Here is a 22,869-nt window from a genome sequence, read left to right as displayed (position 1 = left end):
ATATTTAAAAATGTTATCAAAAGTTTAGTTTTATTTGTAAGTTAAGTTTCGTAATTAGTTTTTAAGATAATACAATATTTATGTAATAATTATATATGTATATATACCTATTTATACATATATATATATATATATATATCGAGCTCGAAACCCTGCAGACATTGAGGAAGGCGGAGCGCCGAAACGCGTCTGTTACAAACTGCAAAATAAACTATTGAAAACGACCCCCGGAGTGCGTGGTTTCTTTCCTTCGGACAAGTCTGGCAGAAACCGTGAGCTGGATATATATATATATATATATATATCATTCTGCGTGTGTTTATTCACAGCAGCTCATTCGACACGTTTCGGTGATCAAGTCTCCGAAACGCGTCGAGTGAGCTCCTGTGAATAAACACACGCTGAATCAAGGAAAGTGGCCTGGACTTCGTTTCTTATTGATCTAACATGGAACGAGGACTGTGTGGATTGTATGGGCGTTGCGAACCCGTCCAGGCCCGCCGCTGGTGGGGCCGAAGGCTTCCTCGCAGAAACACGAGTTGGCATATATATATATATATATATATGTGTATATATATATATATATATACACATATATATATATATATTGTTTAGACATTAAACAAAACGAATTTCTAGGTATATTTTAAATGTTGAAATGTTTTTATTATATTAAAACATTTTACTAGGGGTTTTATTTTAAGACTCTCCCTCAATTATTTTAGAAGGGATTGTGTTGCAGTACCTGCTAGTGGCCAGATGTGGTGCTTGGCCTACTCCAAGGCTGGGCTGGAGGACATTTACTACTTTTCCAACACCTTTAGGACTGTACTAATTTTAGAACTGTAGTTTGGGAATAGCAATAGGGTTACTCTTTTGTGGGGGGAGTTTGATGTATCGTGTTCCTCCCTAAACCCCCTTACCTTTGACCAAAACCCTTCCATTTAGTAGAAAATATTCCCCATTTTCCAGCCACTTCCTTGTCCCGCCCGCATTTACTACTACACAAAGGTTTGAGTGTGAAGATCTCTGCCATCGTGATGGAGATCTCAGAAACGAAAGGCGATGTGGAGAGCTCAGCTTGTGGGTTAGTGAATATAATTTTTTCATAAGTGAGTAGTAATGCTGTACCGGCGATTTACATACTACAAACTGCAGTTTGGGAATAGCCCCAACTGTTTCCAAGTCTTATGGCCAATCAGATGGTCTCATCAGGCCAAAATGCAATTGTATATCTCGCTGTCGTGGCATGAGTATGTACAAGTGACTCAAACGACAATGGACCCTGCCAGCACCTGGACACCCTTACGGGTGACAAGAAGAGCTCAAAAAATCAAAAGGGGGGAGAATGGACCACTTGTCCTGTGTAACCAGGGTCTTGTTATGTGTTGGTTCCATCATAAAAATCCTCATATACGTACACAGGTAACTGGCGGTATATCTTGATTCTCCGGCTAAGTGTACTGTTACAGCGTCATCATTGGGTTTTTGTTAGTCTATATGCTGACTTCCACCTGGCGTACCGCGAACGGAGCCAGAACAAGCCAGTGACTTGTTTGGAATCAAATCAGGGTTCTGAACGTGCTCTTCGGCATTCCGAGGAAGTAAATTTGCCGACATTTGAAAGGTACAGATACTACAGATTTGACTTCCATAAGTAACCCCCAATTTTTTTTAATTTCCCACATCACTACCTCTCCAATAAATACCTGTGAAAAATGTTATGTAGAGAATTTTAACCTCACCACACTTGAGCACTTTCACGCCCTCTTTTTAATCTCTGGACACTACTGACAAACAGATAGTCTTCCTCCAGGTGGAGGTCAGCATATAGACTAACAAAAACCCAATGATGATGCTGTAACAGTACATTTAGGCGGAGAATCAAGATATACCACCATTTACCTGTGTACGTATATGAGGGTTTTTATGACGGAACCAACACATAACAAGACCCTGGTTACACAGGACAAGTGGCCCATTCTCCCCCTTTTGATTTTTTGTCTAACCATTGGAAGCCGAATGGATCACAGCTTCTCTTTCCCTCCCCATTGATTTAGACGACAAGAAGAGCTCTACAGATCTACTGATTGATTGATAAAATAAGAACAAGCCAGTGGGTACCGTAAATATGCTTCTTAATTTTCCACTGGGGTCTTCTTCATAATGGCTATCATGGTGCTGGTGGCCTGTGTGCATCAAAACTCCTCTCAGTGTAAAGCTAGGATAACATGATGACCACGGCGCTCCTAGCTTTCCTTTTTAGGGAGAACGTTTCGTCTGTGTTCTCATCTTCCCAGAGCCAGAACACTGTCCAGAGCAATTCTCCTCCTTGTAGGAGTTGAACCTACGGAACAAGACATGATTTGACTTTATCTTGGAGTTACCGGGCAGGTGATCCAATGAACCTTTGTGCCATGACGGGCCGGTCCAGTTAGTCAAGATGTTCGGTCTGATACATTTGACCATGTTGGACCCGGACCTTAGGAGCTTTAATGGTTAGAAGCTGAAACCCACTCATACCCACCAAGCCACCAATCAGTAGGTACTAGGTCATGAAGACAACATTTAGACCATGCCTTGAAACCCATGATGCAGAAGGCTTCCAGGGTGAGACTGGCTTGAAGAATCCCCAGACCTAGAAAGGTCTGCCTGACAAACTGGGCAGTTGGTGGGTGGGGACCATGCTGCCAAAAGCCAGGGTCATCATTTCCAGGGCCTGCTCTAGGGCTGTGCTACAGGTACACTCACATCTGGGGGCACCGTACTTAGACACTACATGTGTTTAAAAAGCACCTGCTGCAGAGTTCCTTGTGTGTCCAGCAGTTTTCAGGCAACAGTAAAAATGTCAAGGTAACTCTGGTGATTAATATTCCTGCTGGAGAGAGATATTTTGTCTAGTGGCAGTTCCACGCATGATAAAGTAACGCAGAGGGATACTATGCCTGCTGCAAAGAACGTGTGCCACACTCATTACTGAACTGTATTTTCAGTGGATCTATCAGTGGGTTACAGCTTCTGTTCAAGAGATCATTTATTACTTGCAGTTCCTAAGTTACAACCCTAGTATAGCACAGTGAGCTATGAACTGTTATCAAAGAGCTGCATTGAAACTGCATGGTATAGATTAGAATGTTATTTTTTTCCAGTCTAATGTTGCTAAAAGGCTTCATTTGGGTAGAAATGCATTCTTATTAGTAAAGCCAACCACTGTGATACATTTTAAATCGTAGGTTTGGGCTTATCCACACCAAATACTGCCTGCTACTGTCGGTGACCTGTGACTCCTACACCTTGTAGTCCTCATTGTCTAATGTAACTTTTTGTATAGAGTGATTTATAAAGATATGATTTGTTTTGCTCTATGTGTGTGATATAGCGCTATAGAATACATGAAAAGCATGTGAGAGAGGGACTATGGAGAGATGAGGGACTCTTTTGGAGTGTGATAGTGAGGGAATTCCTGGAGAAGGAGGATTTTTGGTGGAGGGCGGGGGGGCCAAAAAAAACTGTTGCACTGGGTGTTTCTGCCCTAAAGCAGGCCCTGTCCAGCTGCTGTCTCACACTGAAAGGAGGTGACTGCAGTGGCTGAGAGAATTCATGTCTGCACAGGAGCACCTGTCTGACATCCTTGTACCCAAGGATGGTGACTCTGTTGAGCACGTACTGAAGTCTCCACTGAGACTGACCCAAAGTACGTCTACTGCACCCATGCTACTACATAGGTGGATTCAGGACCCAGCACAATGTTGACAGCCACATCTCACTGTGTTGGAGGCTTCCTAGATGTACCAGCTCGCTGCTGGTGTGCCCATGCCCAAAAGAGACATCTGCACATTGTGAGGGAGGCATTGGAATCATTATGCAAGCATGCAATCTTCAAACAAATTTGGCAAAAATATAAAAGCTTTAATGCAAGGGCATTTCCCAGCGAACCAGGCACATCATCCCTGGCACTAAAGGTGTGCACATTTTATCAGGAAGAATGCTGTCCCAGCGCAAGACAGCCAATCGTGTCCCATGATGCATGCCGCGGTGTGTGGAAAAAAAATGTGAATGACACTTGAACAGTCCAATGGATGAAGAATTCTAACGAAAAGCCCTTGTATGTATATATTTATGCACTTTTTACTATAATCTTTCTGTAGAAAGCATGATTCTAGACATCAAGAGCCATTTTGAGGCCAAAACTAAAAAGGAGGAGTTTACAAATGTACAGCTGGAGAGTGTCAACCGTCATGATGTCACAGGCAGCATGCTTTCCCAGTAACTGAGTTTTCCCCATAGGATAACACTAGGTGAGCATGGCATCTTCAGAGACACAGAATGGGCTGCCTGTGGTACCCATTGGCCACCACAGGATCCTGGATCCTGCTGGAAGATGCTCCCTTGCTGGAGGACCTGCTACAAGAAGCCTGGACGGTGAGGAGCTGAGAAGATCCAATCTGCTGGAAGATGCTCCCCTGCTGGAGGACTTGCTACAGGAAGCCTGGATGGAGAGGATCTAAGGGAAGATCCAACTAGGTGGAAGATGCTTTCTTACTGGAGGACCTGCTCCAAAAAGCCTGGTTGATGTGGAATTGAGAAGCTGTTTTAAGAAGCATGGATGGTGTGCAGCTGAGAAGATCCAACCTCCTGGAAGATGCTCCTCTACTAGAGGACCTGTTTTAGGAAGCCTGGATGGTGTGGAGCTGTGAAGATGCAACCTCCTGGAAGATGCTTCCTTGCTGAAGGACCGGCTCCAAGAAGCCTCGATGGAGAGGATCTAAGGGAAGAGCCAACCAACTGTAAGATGCCTTCCTACTAGAGGACCTGCTGGATGATGGAGTTGAGAAGACCCAACCTGCTGGAAGATGCTCCACTACCAAGAAGCCTGAATGGTGTGCAGCTTAGAAGATCAAACTTGCTGGAAGATGCCCCTCTACAAGAGGACCTGCTCCAAAAAGCCTGGACAATGTGGAGTTGAGAAGATCTAACCTGCTGGAAGATGCTCCTCTACTAGAGGACCTGTTTTAAGAAGCCTGGGTGGTGTGGAGCTGAGAAGATGCATCCTGCTTGAAGATGCTCCCCTGCTGGAGGACCTGCTCCAAAAAGCATGCATGGCATGGAGCTGGAAGACCTGTTCCAAGAAGCCTTATTCAAATATTAGGGTTCTGACAAGCCGATGTCTTTGAAAGACAAGTAGGGCTGAGACAGAGCCTGTCATGTGCCAATCTTGGACTGGTCAGTGACTCTGAAAGGCTGGTAGGGCTTCCACTGAGTCAGTCATGTGCTGTGCAGATGGTTCCTCGGTAAGGGCGGCTGACACCTGAAAGAGTACGCTTCTACAGTTTCAGAGGCACTGATGTGTTTGAAAAGTCTCCTTTTTAATTGGAACTCAACTCACCTGTGGCCAACATCTCTTTTATGAAGGGCAATGTCTCCCTGGACCAGCAGGGGATGTGAAACACTAATGTCATGCCATACGCAGGAGGAAATATTTCTTCATTCAGACAGAAATCCGTAGGCAGGTGGTTGAGTGCAGATTAGAGACACCCAGAGAGCATTAGAGCAGCCCTCAGAAGTTTCCTCTGAATAACTCATTTATCATTTGACAAATTACCTTTGTTATCTCAGCTCTGTACAGAAAGAATTATTACAGGAGTTATATAAATGTTTTTCCAGACTGTTTTTTTTAGCACAGGAGTGCAGAAGGCAAATAATGACAAATAAAGGTCAGCTTGTTCCCTCACAACAGGCAGCTGATGGATGAAACATAAAAACACACCTACACTTTGAAGCTAGATTAGCTCTCATTGGTATCTGCAACATTCTTTTAATGTCGCTGCAGCAAAGTCAAACCTCAATGTAACATCACTTCGGCAAGGGAGGCTCAAAGTGAAATGTTACTCAGTACAGTTTCAGCACGTGTTAGTCCGATGTCACTGCAGTAAGGGAAGCTCGTATTGTGAATACACTGCCTTAAACTTAGGTCTTGTGGGATGTTTCTTCAGTAAGTTTAGCCCGCAGTGTGATGTCATTGCAATAAGGCAAGCTCTTATTGTGAAGCGACTGCCTTAAACTTAGCTCTTGTGCGATGCCAGTGTAGTACGTTCAGCCCACGGTGTGATGTCATTGTTAGAGCTGTCAGCCTTAGGGGGGTCTTCCCCCAAAATGTTTGCCTTACTCTTCCATTGTTGTTGATCTTTACTAGTTTACAACTGTTAACTAGTGCTAAAGTGCTTGTGCCCACGCCTTTAAAAATAGTGAAATTGGCTTACACCAATTTGACCACCTACTTTAGTAGCCTTTCAAACATGTCCCAGGCCTGCCATTGCAGACTGCTATTTCAACCTGGCAAAACAAACCTTTATTAGGCTTAAACCTACATTTTTAATACATAAGATATAGGTCACCTCTCCGGTAGGCCCTAAATAGCACACAAGGCAGGGTGCAATGTATTTAAAAAGCTGGACATGTACTTTTAACTTTTGAATGTGTTGGTAGTGAAAATGCTTAAATCCGTTTTCTACTTCAAGTCCTGCCTCTCCCTTAGGATAACATTGGGTTAACTTATTACATTTAATAAATTATAACTTTCAATTGGGAGCAGGTGGGAATTTGAGTTTGGTGTCTATGGAATTGTAATTTAGAACCCTCTTTAATGGTAAAATCTGATTTTAGGTCACATTTCTGAAAATGCTACTTTAAGAAAGTTGTCCTTTTCTTGCCGCAACCATTTGGTGCCTGCGGCCTGTATCCTAGGTCACTTGACTAGGTATAGCTGGCAGTTGGTCTTTATGTATTGTGTATTGCTTCCAAACAGTGAGACAAAGGGGGAATAACTGTTGGCAGGATGGGCCATTTCTGACTTGACGAGCAGGAGGAGCTGTCACCTACCACATTTGCACGCCATAAAAGCTCTGCCCAGCACACTCACAAAGGGTTTTAACACCAGTCTTTTGTGACCCCAGGCAAGCTGGGACCAGGCTGGGTGACAGGAAATTGCAAACACCATGCAGCAGTATGACCACCAAGAAGAAGACCTCTGGTAGTACGTGCATGGCATGCAGCAGCAACATGACCACCAAGAACAAGACCTCTGGTAGTATGTGTATGACATGCAGCAGGATGACCACCAAGAAGGAGACCTCTGGTAGTACATGCATGACACGCAGCAGCAGCTTGACCACTAAGAAGAAGACTTCTGCTAGTATGGGCATGACACGCAGAAGCAGCATGAACACCAAGAAGAAGACCTCTGGTAGTACATGCATGACACTCAGCAGCAGCATGACCACCAAGAAGAAGACCTCTGGTAGTACGTGCATGACATGCAGCAGCAACATGATCACCAAGAACAGGACCTCTGGTAGTACGTGACCGACATGCAGCAATATGACCACCAAGAAGAAGACCTCTGATAGTATGTGCATGACATGCAGCAGGATGACCACCAAGAAGGAGACCTCTGGTAGTACATGCATGACATGCAGCAGCAGCCTGACCACCAAGAAGAAGACTTCTCCTAGTATGGGCATGACACGCAGAAGCAGCAGGAACACCAAGAAGAAGACCTCTGGTAGTACATGCATGACACTCAGCAGCAGCATGACCACCAAGAAGAAGACCTCTGGAAGTACATGCATGACACCCAGCAGCATGACCACCAAGAAGAAGACCTCTATTTGTACATACATGACATGTAGCAGCAGCATGACCACCAAGAAGAAGACCTCTGGTAGTACATGTACGACACGCAGCATGACCACCAAGAAGAAGACCTCTGGTAGTACGTGCACGACACGCAGCAGCAGCGTGACCACCAAGAAGAAGACCTCTCGAAGTACATGCATGACACTCAGCAGCAGCATGACCACCAAGAAGAAGACCTCTCGAAGTACATGCATGACACTCAGCAGCATGACCACCAAGAAGAAGACCTCTGGTAGTACATGCATGACACGCAGCAGCAGCATGACCACCAAGAAGAAGACCTCTCGAAGTACATGCATTACACGCAGCAGCAGCAACATGACCACCAAGAAGAAGACCTCTCGAAGTACATGCATGACACTCAGCAGCAGCATGACCACCAAGAAGAAGACCTCTCGAAGTACATGCATGACACTCAGCAGCATGACCACCAAGAAGAAGACCTCTGGTAGTACATGCATGACACGCAGCAGCAGCATGACCACCAAGAAGAAGACCTCTTGAAGTACGTGCATGACACGCAGCAGCATGACCACCAAGAAGAAGACCTCTCGAAGTACATGCATGACACTCAGCAGCAGCATGACCACCAAGAAGAAGACCTCTGGTAGTACATGCATGACACGCAGCAGCAGCATGACCACCAAGAAGAAGACCTCTTGAAGTACGTGCATGACATGCAGCAGCATGACCACCAAGAAGAAGACCTCTGGTAGTACATGCATGACACTCAGCAGCATGACCACCAAGAAGAAGACCTCTGGTAGTACATGCATGACACTCAGCAGCATGACCACCAAGAAGAAGACCTCTGGTAGTACATGCATGACACGCAGCAGCATGACCACCAAGAAGAAGACCTCTCGAAGTACGTGCATGACACGCAGCAGCATGACCACCAAGAAGAAGACCTCTCGAAGTACATGCATGACACGCAGCAGCAGCGTGACCACCAAGAAGAAGACGTCTGGTAGTACATGCATGACATGCAGCAGCATAACCACCAAGAAGAAGACCTCTCGAAGTACGTGCATGACACGCAGCATGACCAGCCTGAAGGCTGAGATGAAGAGAGGAGATGACGCGGTGCTATTGGCTGCTACCATGGTGGCGTACGCGCCTTCCCTCATCAAGGAGACCCTTGAACCCTCGTGAGAAGAAAGACGAGAGCATGGCCGGAAGCCGGGTGTATTTGGGTCTTTATTTTTGGTACCTGGTTATGGCTATGCTGTCGCTAATGGAGGAACCACGTTAGCAGTAGGATGCACGCACAAATACCTCAGAACCAACATGCTACATATGTGTGCATGCAGGCTGGCGCCATCCAGACCCAGAAGACTTGATAGCAATGTATACATGTGAGACAAGCGACCTCCAACAGTAAGAAACACGGTCAGTAGTAAACCTCTTGTCTGCATCATGAGCTGCTTATTGTTGACTTAGTAACCTCAAAATAAAAACAACAATTTACAATCGAGGACTCAAAAGGTCAGCGTGACACTCGGAAAATAAAGTAGACCCCAATCAGACCTAAAGCAATCACTTCTACGAGGGTGCCATACAAATATAATTAAAATGTCATTCAAAAGGTAATTTCAGAAACGAGCTAAACAAAAGGCATGTGTACACAAAGGCTCACCTCATTACCTGGGAGCACGTGAATCAATAACACACAGGGACCACAGAGGGATTGCCTAAGAATCGAAGAATAAATCACAAAGTGGGGAGTAGTTCGCTTGTACTTAACCCTGTATGAAAAATGAGCTCAGTCCGGCCCAAGGGGAGTTACAGAACAGCAATTTGGAGGCAGACACTTTACAATGACCCTCTGCCAGTCCTGAAAGTCCAATGAACTGAGACTGAGCTTCACAAAACAGACCATGCTGGCCTGATTTTATTGCATGTTGTCATCTTTTGTTACTCATACATGAGCCGTGTAACCAATGCACTGTCAATCAATTGAAGTTTAAAAACAAAAAGTACAATTCTTTAAAAAAAATCGAGTATAACTATCTACAGCACGTTGTAATGGTTTTAACTAACTAAAACAATAAAGAATGGTTGGATTTGATTTTGAGTTCGCTTGTACTATCCCCTCCTTGATGGGACTCCGTCTTCTCCTGTCTAGGCATGCAGCAGGTCGCATGGGGAAACATCCTTTACAACGCAACTTTTACCACGCAGTGCTTTTACATTGCAACTTTTACAACGCAAACCATTACAACGCATTGCGCTGGGGGGCGCTCTAGGATAGGGGATAGATTTAATTTACTATCCAACACCTTCCCTAGTGTCCACGGGGACTGGAGTTGGAAAAGTAAATTAAACTATTCACTATCCAGCACCCCAAAGCGCTATGCGTTGTAACAGCATGCGTTGTAAAAACTGTGATGTAAAAGCATGCAATGTAAAAGCATGCGTTGTAATGTCATACATCCGGTCGCATGCCTCCATCCAAGCTCTCCATGTTCAGTCCCCCCTCAGATGCTGCACTCGAGGGGGGAGGGGTGCACGCCTGCTGCTCTCTCGTGCACTGCCTCCCATGAACCACAGGTGCATGCGAAGGGGGGGGGCACTTTTCACGTGGCTCCGTACCCATGGGTGCACACTTACATATACGAGTTGTACAGGGTACCTACATCCCAATCCTCAGTTGATAATCCCATTCCAGAGTTTGGAGTGAGGATGGCCCTTCTGCCTCTACCGTCCATGGCTCCTGTGTGGTGTACTATAGCCTTATAGCCCGCCGTAGAGGGCTATACCGGCTATTAAAGGCCCTCTCCAGCGTTTAACAAGGGAGAGGGACTTTAATAACGGTATAGCCCAGCTACGAAGGGCTATTAGGCTATTAGAACATTCTGCCACTAGAGGGCAGAATGTTCTAACAAAAAAGAGCAAAGCCTTATGGGAGCGTGAGGGGATTGGAATCCCCTCAGGGTCCTTGAAGCCTTTGTTCACAGCCAGAGCTGTGAACAAAGAAACATTGGAATGTTGGAGCTCCGGGCTTATACCAGCAATTATAAGCCCGGTGCACTCCATTGTTTTCAATGGAGCTCCCAACATTCCAATGTTCTAATATAGCCTTATAGCCCGCCGTAGAGGGCTATACCGGCTTTTAAAGGCTCTCTCCAGCGATAAAGGCCCCGAGCCGAAGGTGAGGGCCTTTAACAAGGGAGAGGGACTTTAATAGCCGGTATAGCCCAGCTACGAAGGGCTATAAGGCTATTAGAACATTCTGCCACTAGAGGGCAGAATGTTCTAACAAAAAAGAGCAAAGCCTTATGTGAGTGTGGTCCTTGAAGCCTTTGTTGACAGCCAGAGCTGTGAACAAAGAAAGATTGGAATGTTGGAGCTCCAGGCTTACACCAGCCATTATAAGCCCAGAGCACTCCATTGTTTTCAATGGAGCTACCAGCATTTCAATGTTCTAATAACGGGCGCAAAGAGATCCTATGTCTCAGGATTGCATAGAAAACCCTACTACAATCCGCAGATACTCTGGACTGCTGTAGGAGAAGGGCCCTACATCTGTCTGTGTATGGGGCATGTGCAGAATCTGCACACGCCACTTTCCTACGAGGTTACCACCTGGCAGGATTTTAGGGCATTTTTCTTTTCTGAAAAGTAAACCTAAAACAGCAAAAACACAAAAAGAAATCAGCTAAAAAGTATTTGAGAGCTGTCAAATTCATTTCACATTGATTATTAGAACGAACAGATGATAATTACCATTTTACAAAAATATCTTGACAATTTTGCACTAATTCTTTTTCACCTACCAGCCCCTGGCTACTACAGAATAGTGAAACACAAATGGCCGGTATGTTTTTTCTAAGAAAGGTGGAAACCCTACCTTCCTGGCTTATATGCCTGAGGCACACATGGGACTTTTTGAGAGTGTGTGGATGCTTTTTAGGGCTCGGACTCCTTCCCAGTGAAACTGGGAGGAGTTTCGAGAACTAATGTTAAAGGAGAAAAAAAAGAAGAAGTATCTCCTAGGGCCTTGGAGAGAGAAATTCCAGACATTCCTTAGCGTTTTCTGTCATCTGGTCAGTGATTCGTCTTCCTTGTGTTTTCGTTTTAATAGGCTTGAAGTGATAGGGTAAATGTAGTTTTGTTCCGCCATTTTGAGGCATATTTCGTGCGTGCTCGCGCAAAGAAGTACATAAATTGTAATTAGGAGCTGTCAGGGTGCCTCCGTTAGTGAATGCAGATGGCCGGGCGCGTTCACAATTCTGCAGCGCTCAGCGCGCAGCTTCCTTGTTAGGTCCCGGAAGCATTTTTTTTTCTGGATATTTTTGTTTTGGATCCATTTCACGGCAGTGAGCCTGGGAAGGGTGCCTGCCGCCGCCTCGCCTCACAGTACCGGGCGCACGGGGAGGAGCGCGCAATCACCGCCGTCGCTGCTGAAAGCTGGCCCCCCTCCCGCTGCCTGAGGGCCCCCCCTCTCCGGCCGGAATGCAGGCGCGGACCCTGAGCAGGACTGCAATGTTTCATCCCAGCTCCTGGCGTTTCAGTGAAACTTCATAAAGCAAAGTCCATTGGTAGTGACTCGTGTGTGCACACGTCACGCATGTGTGGTTTGGCGCTGCTGTGCTGTGTGTACCGGCCTCGTTCCCCTGCACACTGCGCGTCCGCGACACTTCACGCAGGAGCGGCCCTCCCGTGACCCCCGGGGCGCCCAGAAACCTGGGGCGTTTCGGTGCAGTTCACAGGTGCAGTTGCACCGATCTGTTGTGCACAGGAGCACGCGTTCCTGTTCAAAGCCGGTGAGAGGAAATGCGCGCCCTTCAAATGCACAGAACTCCCCTGGCACACTTTAGGGGGGTGCGCCCATACGGTGCAGGTGGTCGTAGGTTAAAGCCGCATGTGCAGAGCTGTGCGTGCACCCCGGGACACAGCTGGGCCTGTGCCCCAAGGCACCTGGTGCTGGACAGCCCAGGGAGGCCCCCGGGTGTGCACAGAGGTCACAGTTCACCAGGAGCAGAGGCCCCGTGTCTCACCTCTTCTGACTGTGCACTAACTGCACAGATACGCGGCGGTGGCACTGGTCGCACGAGCCAGCATAGCGCCTTCATCCTCGGCGCAGCATCACCTTCCAAGGACCGTGTAACGCGCATTGCGCTGTGCACCGCCGGGCGCGCGCACCCCCTGGCGCACCATCCCCAATGGTCAGCTTGCGCACAGGCCCAATTTTAGGATTTCGCAGTGGGTCATCTCGGGCCTTATTTACAAGGCTCTTGCGCCGCTGGTCCGTCATTTTACCCATATTAACAGTGAGGCACCGGCGGCGCAAGGGACTTGTAAATAAGCCCCCTCACGTTTTTCATCCTTTGGCTGTGCACTTTTTATAAAGCTGTTACTGTGAATGGAGCGAAACACCCTGAGCTAGGCGCACCTTCATCGTTGTGCAGAGAACGCTGCTACAGGTGTGCAAATGGAGGTGTGCACGCACATTAGTGCACACGTAAAGGCTTCAGGGTGCCACGGGGGGCTTCCTCGCGTTTGGTGGCACCCGCCACGAGCATCGGCCGTGGGGCACCCTTTCACCCCCCTCAGTGCCCCTCGTCCCGTGCGCATAAAGCACGGTTACTCCTACGTATCCGGCCCGTGCTCTGCTCCGCGCGCTTCGGGCCTGTGGTGCTCACGAGGGAAGGCGAGCGGCCTATTTATCCGGCCGGCGCTCCTCGTCCGGACAGTGACACGTGCACGAGAGCGTCATTTAAGCAGCTGACAGGAGTGTAGGGTATGAGATAAGATAACAACACAGGAAGGGTCCGCGTATCCAGAGGGATGAGGGCCGGTGACAGACAGACAGACGTACAGATAAACGGTTGTCAGTCACCCACCTGTCCAACGCCCTCTTAGCCTCTTTATTCACCAGATCAAAGGCGTGCGAGGGAAGCGCCGGCCACATGCAGGCGATGCCAGCGGGTCATTAATGTGCCAGTTGCCGAGACAAGATTATGACACTCTTCCTTACATGACTAAAGGTAGACAGGCTGTAGACAGGCGCAGATTAGCACACACACCCCTCTCCGCCCTCCCGGGTCCCGGGTCCCCCCTGCCCTGGTTTGACGTAAATCTGATTTTCCCAGCGCGAGTTAGCGCCCAGCGTCGTAGTTGCTTCTGACAGGCACAGCCGATCAGTGTGAATTCCCTTCTGAAACATTTCTTTTGGTAAGGTTTTTTTAGAGCTTTATATAGCGCGCACTAGCCCCGAGGCATCGGGTATCAGAGCGCTTTACATAGCACCGTTTTCGTTACAGACACATTCATTTTTGAGAGGTGCGGGGAGATGACCTGATCTGCCCAGAATCACAGGACGTAGAGCGTCTCTGCCGAGACTCCAACCAGTCCCCCAGCTTCGAGGTCCGCCGCTCTGGCCACAAGGCTACACCCTCTCCCCTAAAATTGTTTAAAATACTTTTTTCCTTTAATTTATTTTAATGTGGGTGATGTGTGAGAGCTTATTACAGATATTCTGCAGAGTCATGTGTTTATGTTTAATGCAACCTCCGTAAAAAAGTTTTATTTATATCAAAATAGGACATGATGTGTGAGAAATGGGAGGGGCTCGCTCAGATTATTTGCAGTAATATTAGTGGGCCGCTGCTGGGTCACATTATCCAAGAATATTCGATGTAAACACATTTATAATCTGGACGTGGGACTGTGCACTGTCAGTGGCCTGGCCAAAGAGGGCATGAAAGAGATGAAATTGGATCATAAATTCAAAGCTGTTCCAAAAAGCGGCCCCCAAGATGCGTTTGGCCCAGAGCCCCCAAAATCCTTTGATGTCCCTGAACCGAGGCCTCTCCCATCAAACTCCCTGCAGCTGTGATCTCATATGAGGTCAAACACAGATACTGCAAGCGAGAAGGGAGCCTCGAACACACCAGCGATGTGATGGCCGCATCCTGGTCTGTCCAAGAGCACACAGCGAGAGAGTCCCAGGTGCGTTTTATAGAACGAAAAATGCATTGTACATTTTTTAACCTTCCGCCACCACATGAAGTGTAAAAATTGAGAAATTATAAAAGAGAAGAGCAACCTAGAGCCAGACTTTTTAAACTGAATCTCACTTTGAATGGAAAAAAATATATATTAACCGCAGTGTTTGAGTGGAATTAAAAAGTAAACACATCATTCGCACACTCAAGAACATAACATGCAGCGCCGCAGCTGAGAATATTTTAAGCCACACAAGTCTAACCCCTATGAATAGAGCAGTGTGCATAAACACCGTTTATTTTGGCAAGAATAAGACCAAAGCGAAGTTCTCTAGTTTATTAGAATATTTCAAGTTGGTTTTATGCCTAAATTTGACTTTCAGTCTACATCAAAATGTCCTCTAACATGCATCACAGTCGTTACATTTCACTGCAATGGGCCATAACATTGTCAAATAAACTAATGCAATGTTATTGTTTTTAAAGACTGGAAAGAATATTACATTGTTTGAAGTGAACATTTTAATAAAAGTATTTTAACGAGAAATAATACTTAGGCATTTTCCTTGACATACTAATCCACAGTGCATGTGTGCACAGCCGTAGTGAGTAGAGTAGTGAGTAGAGTAGTGAGTAGAGTAGTGATTGGAGTAGTGAGTAGTGTAGTGAGTAGTGAGTGCAGAGTAGTGAGTAGTGAGTGCAGAGTAGTGAGTAGTGAGTGCAGAGTAGTGAGTAGTGAGTAGAGTAGTGAGTAGAGTAGTGAGTAGAGTGGTGAGATCACTGGCAGTACACACCACATGAACACACTCCACAACACATAGCAACAATACATTGGCATTTATAATGCCATTAGCTCAAACTCAAATAAATCCGAGCCCGATTGCATTTCTAATGCTTGTTATGTATTGGAGTCTGCACAAAATGCAGATCAGGGAAACCCCTCTTGTGATCTGGGCTCCAAGTGAGTTCTCAGTTTGGAATCCTTAGGGCCGGCCTGGCAGTGCTTTCACCCTCGGGTGTCTGTGAAGGGGTCTGTGGCTGCATGGTTCCTGGTGCATTGCTCAGTGGGAGGGAGCCCTGCTCTGCAGCTGGGCTGGAATATTGACACTTTGGTTTCATAGAGCGGAAAAGTGGCGGCCCATCATTATGGGTGTTGGGGCTCTGCCCCACTCCTTTCAGAGCATAATGAATGTTTGTCTGGCCGAGCAAAGGTCAGACCGACAGACGCTCACCATGTCTGGGTCAGGCATTTAGGCGCTTTACATGTGCTGATGCATAGGCTGAGCCATGGGTTGTAAGTCTGAAGGTCTCACAGCCCTGAGGGCAGTCAGTGCCATCATCAGCCAGGCAGAGCCCTGCTAGGACACTGTCCCTCATGAAGAGGGGGGGGAGGTGCCACTGAAAATATAAATCCTGGGTGCTTCAGGCTTAAGTCCTGGAATGCCCTGGACTGACTGTCTATCAGTGATGCAGCCTTACTTCTGGAAATTTCATTAAAGTCATTGGTGTTACTTTAAAAAAAGAAAATGCCTTCTGTTCGTGACTACAGCGGGGTGCAGGCTGTGGCACTCTGTACCAGCGCCTGCCCCCCCTATGTCACCCACATTAATTCACAAAGTGTAATAGGCCTCAAGAGGACCCCTTCTCCTTTGCAAATCAGTTCAGTGTCAGTAACTGATCAATGGTTTGCGACTTGCAATTGCAGTCACTCGCATCGCACTATTACTAAATGCATAACATTATATCTCGGGATAAGAAGCGTTTCCCCTTTTCATGGCCCCTTTGTGATACGGAATGGATTGCAAAACCCAGTTTTTTAGTCAAGAACCCTTTTTTGACTGCAAAATTGGTTAGAACATTGCACATAACTCTTTGCAATTGCAAACCCTCTGATTTTGCAAATCGGTTAGTTTGCAAATGCTAAAGTATTCAGTACATCGGGCCCCAGGTCCCTAATGTTCCAACATCATTTACTATAGAAAGACTGACTCAGACCCAGCCCTATGGAGCCATGATGTGAGGTGAGAGGGATAGTTTCTACTTCTTTTTAGGGCTTGGGGGACGGGGGGGGGGGGACAGGGAAGGTTTAAGTGTTTAAGTTCTTGTGGAGAGAGGGGTTGGTTTTAGGAGGAAGGGTGGTAGTTTTAGGTCTCCGCAGAGGCTTGGGGTGCTGTTTTAGGGCTCAGGGTGGGGGACTGGGGGGTTTCACTTCAATGATAAGTACTAACCACGCATAAGTCTTTGCCATACATGCCTTAACAATGCATATTTAGTTGTAAAGACATTTGCGTGGTAAAGGCATATGTGTGATTAAGACTTGCGTGGTTAAGACCGCGTGGAACCGGCATGCGTGGTAAACGCAGGCGTGATTCCGTCACACAACCTTCCCTGAGTCACGGTGGAAGCAAGACCTACGAGGGATTAAAGCTACTTTCCATCTTACGTCACACTGTACTGACCAGAGGCTCTGTGCTTTAATTTCTTTGATGAATGTTTATTTCTCAGGGGCTCTGTTATAAGTGAATAACATATGTCTTTGTCCTTGCAGGTGGAGCCAATGTTGCGTCGACGCCGCCGCCCTTGGCCAGCGTCGCCGGCACTAGCGGAAGCCCCACGGTAAGATGTTAGCCAACCCCTGCATGGGGCGACCATGAGTCAGACCCCTCACCGGGTCCACCCTTTGACTCCGGCACAGAAATGGGGTCAAAGTCCTAGTTAATGACCAGGACAGTGGAATAATGCCCGAGGCCGGGCAATTAACCTGAAAGAGTTAATATGACTTGGAGAAAGAACATTCTAGAAAACATATTAAAGAACATCTTGGAGACATCTACCAGGGTGTAAGAGTGAAGCAAAGTTCTGTAGACCTTGTTATTACATTTTGGGCATCTTGTCACATACGGCCACATGCATCAATGTTCCCGTTTGCGAATTCTTAATTGCGAAAATTAAGGAATTGCAATTAAGAATTCGCAAACGTCTATGCATTAAGAAATCACAATTTTTTTTGCGATTTCTTAATTTTCCTTAATTGCGATTCACAATTTGCGAATCGCAATTAAGGAATCCCTTTTCATTGATTCCTATGGGCCTACAGGCCCATAGGAATGAATGTGAAGGCATTCTCATTTTGCGATTCGCAATTAAGGAATCGCAAAATGAGAATGCAATTTCAAGGGTGCAGGGGGGTCCAAAGGACCCCCCCTGCACCCCTGAAATGTACATGTTGGAATTGGGGGTCTCTGGTTGGCGCAGTGCAGCACTAGCGACAAGCAGGGACCCTCTCTTCCAAGTCAGGGCAAAGGATTACCTTCAAGAATAACCCCTGCTCACCCTCTAGGTAGTGTGGCGCAAGCAGTCTAGGCTAATCTCTGGGGCACATGTGGTTAAACATTTGCAGTATCACACCATCACCACCAACCCACCACACAATGACACCAAACTGTATTGTAGTAAAAATATACTCTCTTTATATATCTTCAGAAGCAGGCTTGTAAATACAGCTTTGTTACTTTAAAATGCAAGGTTCCAGTTACTCTCAGCGAAGTCACAGTGTTTAATCAGCTTGTTTGTCTTATTCCCCAAATACGACTTTGTTTGGGGCTTTCCTGTTCAATGTTAGCAAAAAGGCGGGGTTGCCTGCTGGGGGCCTTGGCGCACCTCTGATGATTGAATTGGCCCGACCGGCCCGGGCTCACGCTTCTGGCGGGAGCGGCGGCAGGTCAGCTCGAGTCCGCCTCTCAGTGCGAGCCGCCCGGCTGTGCACGGCTGGCGGGGGAGAGAGCGGGGGCCCTGGGAGCGTTCAACAAGCGGCTCCGAGGGCTGTGCTGATCAGAGGGCGGTGCGAGCGGGGCAGGCCAGATGCTCGCACCGCGGGGCAACAACAGTACCTTTCTTTTCTTGAGCAGGGGTCAAGGCGATCAGGTCGCAGGTCGGCGCGGTGATCCTCGTCGCAGTGTCTTCCTCCCTGGGTTGGAGCGAGCGGCGGCTCGGCTCGAGCTCAGAGGTTGGCGTTGCGGCGCGGGCCGGGTCACGATGACAGAGCGCCTCGGGGTTCCTCACAGAGGGGGCACACGCAGTGGGCGGCGATCCGCAGAGCACGTCACAGGCAATCCAGGCGGCGTTCTTGCACCACACGCCGCAGCTGTTCCTCGGACAGCGGCAGGCGAGTTCAGGGGCACAAGTCACGAAGGGGTGCAAGCAGGCACCGGGCACGACCTCTCTTCACGTTGCGAGCTGCGGCTCGGGGCCAGTCACGGTGCTCGGGCCAGCGGGGCTGGTCTTTGCGATGCTTCTGGGCCTAGCAGGCGGCAGTCACGGTGCTTAGAGGGATGGCAATACCCAGAGCTTGGTGGAGAGCGCGATGGTCACAGCGCGCTCCGCTTTTCCTGGATAGGCGTGCTGGGGGAAAGCAGCATTTCACAGCGGTTCCTCTGTCAAGGGGGGTAGCGCCCACTGTTCCTGAGGCGCTGGTCAGGGGGCAAGTTCCACAGCAAGCCCTTGGAGATCTTTCAGCAGAGTTTGGCACAAAGTTCAATAAAAGCAAAAGTCTCTTGTAGTCTTTTCTCTCCTCTCCTTCTGCAGCAAGGCACCAGACACAGGCCAGAGACAGCACTCCTCCTTGTAGTCTTCTTCCAGGTCCTTCTCTTCGGGCAGAGTTTCTTCTGTAGCACAAACAGGATCTAATTTACAAGGAGCAGGGCTCCTACTTTTATACACAGTTTCTTTTGTTCTTACAGGCCAGGGGGGCCTTTGCCTAACTGCTCTCAGCCTCTGAGCACTTGTTGGGGGTACTTCTGGCTTCTGCATTCAGTGTGTGGGCAGGCACATCAGCCGCTCCCCAGGGGGGCGGAGCCAGCATTGTGTGGAGAGGGGCAGCCAGGAGTACTTTGTTGACAAGCTTCGCCCTTCCTGGGCCAGGTGCAGGCTGAGTCATCAGTCGCTCCCCAGGGGGGCGGAGCCAGCATTGTGGTGGCAGAGCACAGCCTGATGCATAGTCCAGGGAAACTCCCACCTCCCACTAAGGTGTAATCCTCCCATTCACCACCTGTCACCCCTCAGCCCTGTCACTCACACAACTCAGACAGTCAGATACACATCCAAGCAGAGGCGGGCTGAAATGGTTTAGGCAAGCAAAGGCTAACTTTCTAAAAGTAGCATTTGCAAACACAGGATATTAAAATAAACTTTACTAAAAGAAGTATTTTATTATTCTGAGTCCAGGCATACTAAACATTAATTTCTACCATGTTCCCTGAGCCTGCTGGGATTATAGAGTGTAATAATTCCAGCAGCCCATCGGGCCTAAAGGGAACAGGTAGCCTTACAATAGTGAAAAACGAATTTGGCAGTAATTCACTATTAGGACATGCCACACACATCAGAGCATGTCCTACCTTACACGTACAATGCACCCTGCCCTTAGGCCTACCATAGGGGTGACTAATATGAAGTTAAGGGAAGGTTTAGGGGCTGGCAAGTGTGTGCACTTGCCCAGCCAGCATGACAGTACCAGACTGCACGCAGGTTCTGCAGTGGCAGACCCTAGACACATTTTAAGGCTGCTTCTGTGGGTGGCGCAACCAGCGCTGCAGGCCCACTAGCAGTATTGGTATTAACAAGCCCTGGCACTCCTGGTGCACTTTACTGGGGACTGACAGTAAATCCAATGAACCAATTATGGACATCAATCACAGATACACTTTACAGTAGGGAGCACTTGCACTGCGGCACGGATTGGCCGTGGCGCAGTGCCCTGAGCAGCGGACACCAGCAAAAACATCTGAGGCACAACAGCAAAAAGTGGAAGGGAAACTCACGCCAAGGTGCCAGGTCTAACAGTACCTTTAAGTACTTTTTACACACACACATGCCCCAAGGGCATGTGTGTGTGTGTAAAATGAAACTTTCAAAAATGCACTTTTGTGCATTTTTGAAAGTTCTCGCAAATTACCATGAAGTTTAACTTCATGTTAATTTGCCACTTCCTATTTGCGATTTAGCAATTTAAAAAAATCATGCATTGCATTTAAGAAATCGCAAAATTGCGATTTCTTAAATGCAATCGCAATTTAAGAAATCTCAAATAATTTGCGATTTTTTAAATTGCGAAAAAAGCAAAAAAGCTTAATGCATCCCAAAGCAATGAATTGCATTCGCAAACGGCCGATTTTTGCAATTCGCACCGTTTGCGAATGCAATTCAGTTTGATGCATGTGGGCAATAGTCTCACATATTAGCCTTGAGTGGTCTTGAGTTACTGATTAGGAACTGGTCTGTGGTGAGCCATACCTTCATATCACAACAAAAGGAATACCACTGGTCTATTGGTACGTGAACATATGAAGAAGAAAATATGTCTACCCTTCACCAGACTCAAAACTGATCATTAATAGCATGCTAGACTCTGAGAACCCTCTTCTCCTATTGGCAGGTATGTTCACCTTACCACAGCAAGGGGCAATAAGCCAGCCCTCTTTATCCATTGCCTGCCTTTACTGTGAGTTACTGCATTTTCACTTGTGCATGTCCCCTAAAAAGTAGCCCATTCCAGTGCCAGAGCTGGTGGAACCATAACTACTTTAATTTTTTTGTTTTTTTTACCATTTATTTTTCTTGTAGGTCATCTTTTACGAATTGTTTGGCAAATATATGCTCTCCCCCTTTAGATGGCGGCATTCTTATTTCATTACTTTAAAATGTGTAATGCCAATTGCATATGTTAGCAAAAATACTTATGGAAATAAAAACGGTTCAGGCCCGCCGAGACCAGAGCTCCTGGCTGAGGCAAAGCTTGCTCGTGTTGTAGGGGAGCAACACCTGCCATGCTTGTTTAATGTTGTAAGTTTTTTAAGCCTTTGGATGATATAATTGAGGGAATGTTTACATTGAATGTTAATCTTCTATTTATATTGAAATAATGTATTTATCTGTATTTGGAAATTCAGTAAAAGATACGATTATTAGACAGAAAAATACATTTGACTTCAGAAGCCTGGGTAAAGGAGCCCAAGGGGGTGAAAAATTTGTGAAAGTGTCTTCTTTATAAACTTTTTAAAACTTCACTATACCAAAGTAACGAATTTTGACTTAAAAAAATGTAAGGGTCAAAAAATCCTGCAAAACGTTGGTTTTGCAGGAGAAAAAACCTTAAACTTACATTCTTTTAGGGTGAAGCCTGGCAAACTTATATCTTGTGAAAGTAAGACACTTTGCTAGTTTGTGAAATTGCGAAATGTACTTCCTGCGTAAAATTGCACCACAGGTTTCTAATTTTATGCACACCTAATATAATAAACTAATGGAGGGGGCCCCATGCAGACTTTGATACTGAGTTCATATTTTGTCTTTTTTTTGTTGCTTTTTCCGATTTCAATCACCAAATTGGTGATAGCAATGTAAATTTCAACAAATCCGTAAGAACTTAGGGGCAGATTTACAAGCCCCTTGCGCTGCTTTTACGCTGCCGTTGTGTCATTTTTGTGACGCAGCGGGGGGAAAAGATGCGCCATCTGGGAGATGCGTCACGTTGTAAAGCCATGTGCCAGAACTAGGCGTTCCTGCGCCGGCGGGGCGTTCCGGCACAGGAACGCCTCCGAAAAGTGGCTGAGTGAAATCTACAAGATTAAACTCAGTCACTTTTGGGCCCATGCTGCGTCCAAACCCAGCGCCTGCTTGAAGCAGGTGTAAGGATTGACGCAGCACTGTGCAGATAGGGCCCCCCCAGAGCCTTGGTGGAGCTGTGTCGCGCTTGCGACGCAATTCCAGCAATGCGCCACTTTTACAGCACAGATGCGTCACTCATCTGTGCCGTTTTTGCCCCATGGTGGCGGAGGCATGGCGCACAATAACTGGCGCATCCCCACTGATATGCAGGGATGCGCCAGTTATTGTAAATATGCCCCCATATTTTGCAAGGAACACGTGCCCATCCCCCCCCTTACTGGGAGAAACCATGTGACCTACCTGCTTGACCCAGGAGTCCTCGTCAGTGAATTGTGTCCACTGCTGTCAGCCTCATCTGCAGTACTGTGTCTCCTTTAAAGGCCTCAACTGGAATTTTGTGTTCAGCTCTGTGGAAATCATCTGGAACAGCGTGTGCACCTCTGGAGTTCTCGTTTTGGGTTTGCGTTTATTTTTTGAGGCTTTATCTGGAGTTTGGGGCCCAGATCTGGAATATAGTGTGCAACTCTGGATGCCTCAATTGGTGCACTGTCTCCAT

At 47.1% G+C, this 22,869-nt stretch overlaps 1 protein-coding gene across 1 annotated transcript in view; it reads left to right on the top strand.

Annotated features, from left to right (window-relative positions):
- ADGRD1 (adhesion G protein-coupled receptor D1) overlaps positions 1-22,869 on the top strand; it is a 1,126,805-nt gene that overhangs the window by 141,914 nt on the left and 962,022 nt on the right. The window contains exon 7 of the mRNA XM_078666340.1: positions 17,197-17,264. Coding sequence (XP_078522466.1) covers positions 17,197-17,264 — 68 coding nt within the window. The remainder of the gene's footprint in view (positions 1-17,196; positions 17,265-22,869) is intronic.

The sequence above is a fragment of the Lissotriton helveticus genome, chromosome 11 (genome assembly GCF_964261635.1).
Source record: "Lissotriton helveticus chromosome 11, aLisHel1.1, whole genome shotgun sequence".
Taxonomy (NCBI): Eukaryota; Metazoa; Chordata; class Amphibia; order Caudata; family Salamandridae; genus Lissotriton; species Lissotriton helveticus.
Note: the sequence above shows the minus strand (reverse complement) of the source record. Positions and strands in the feature narration are given on the sequence as shown.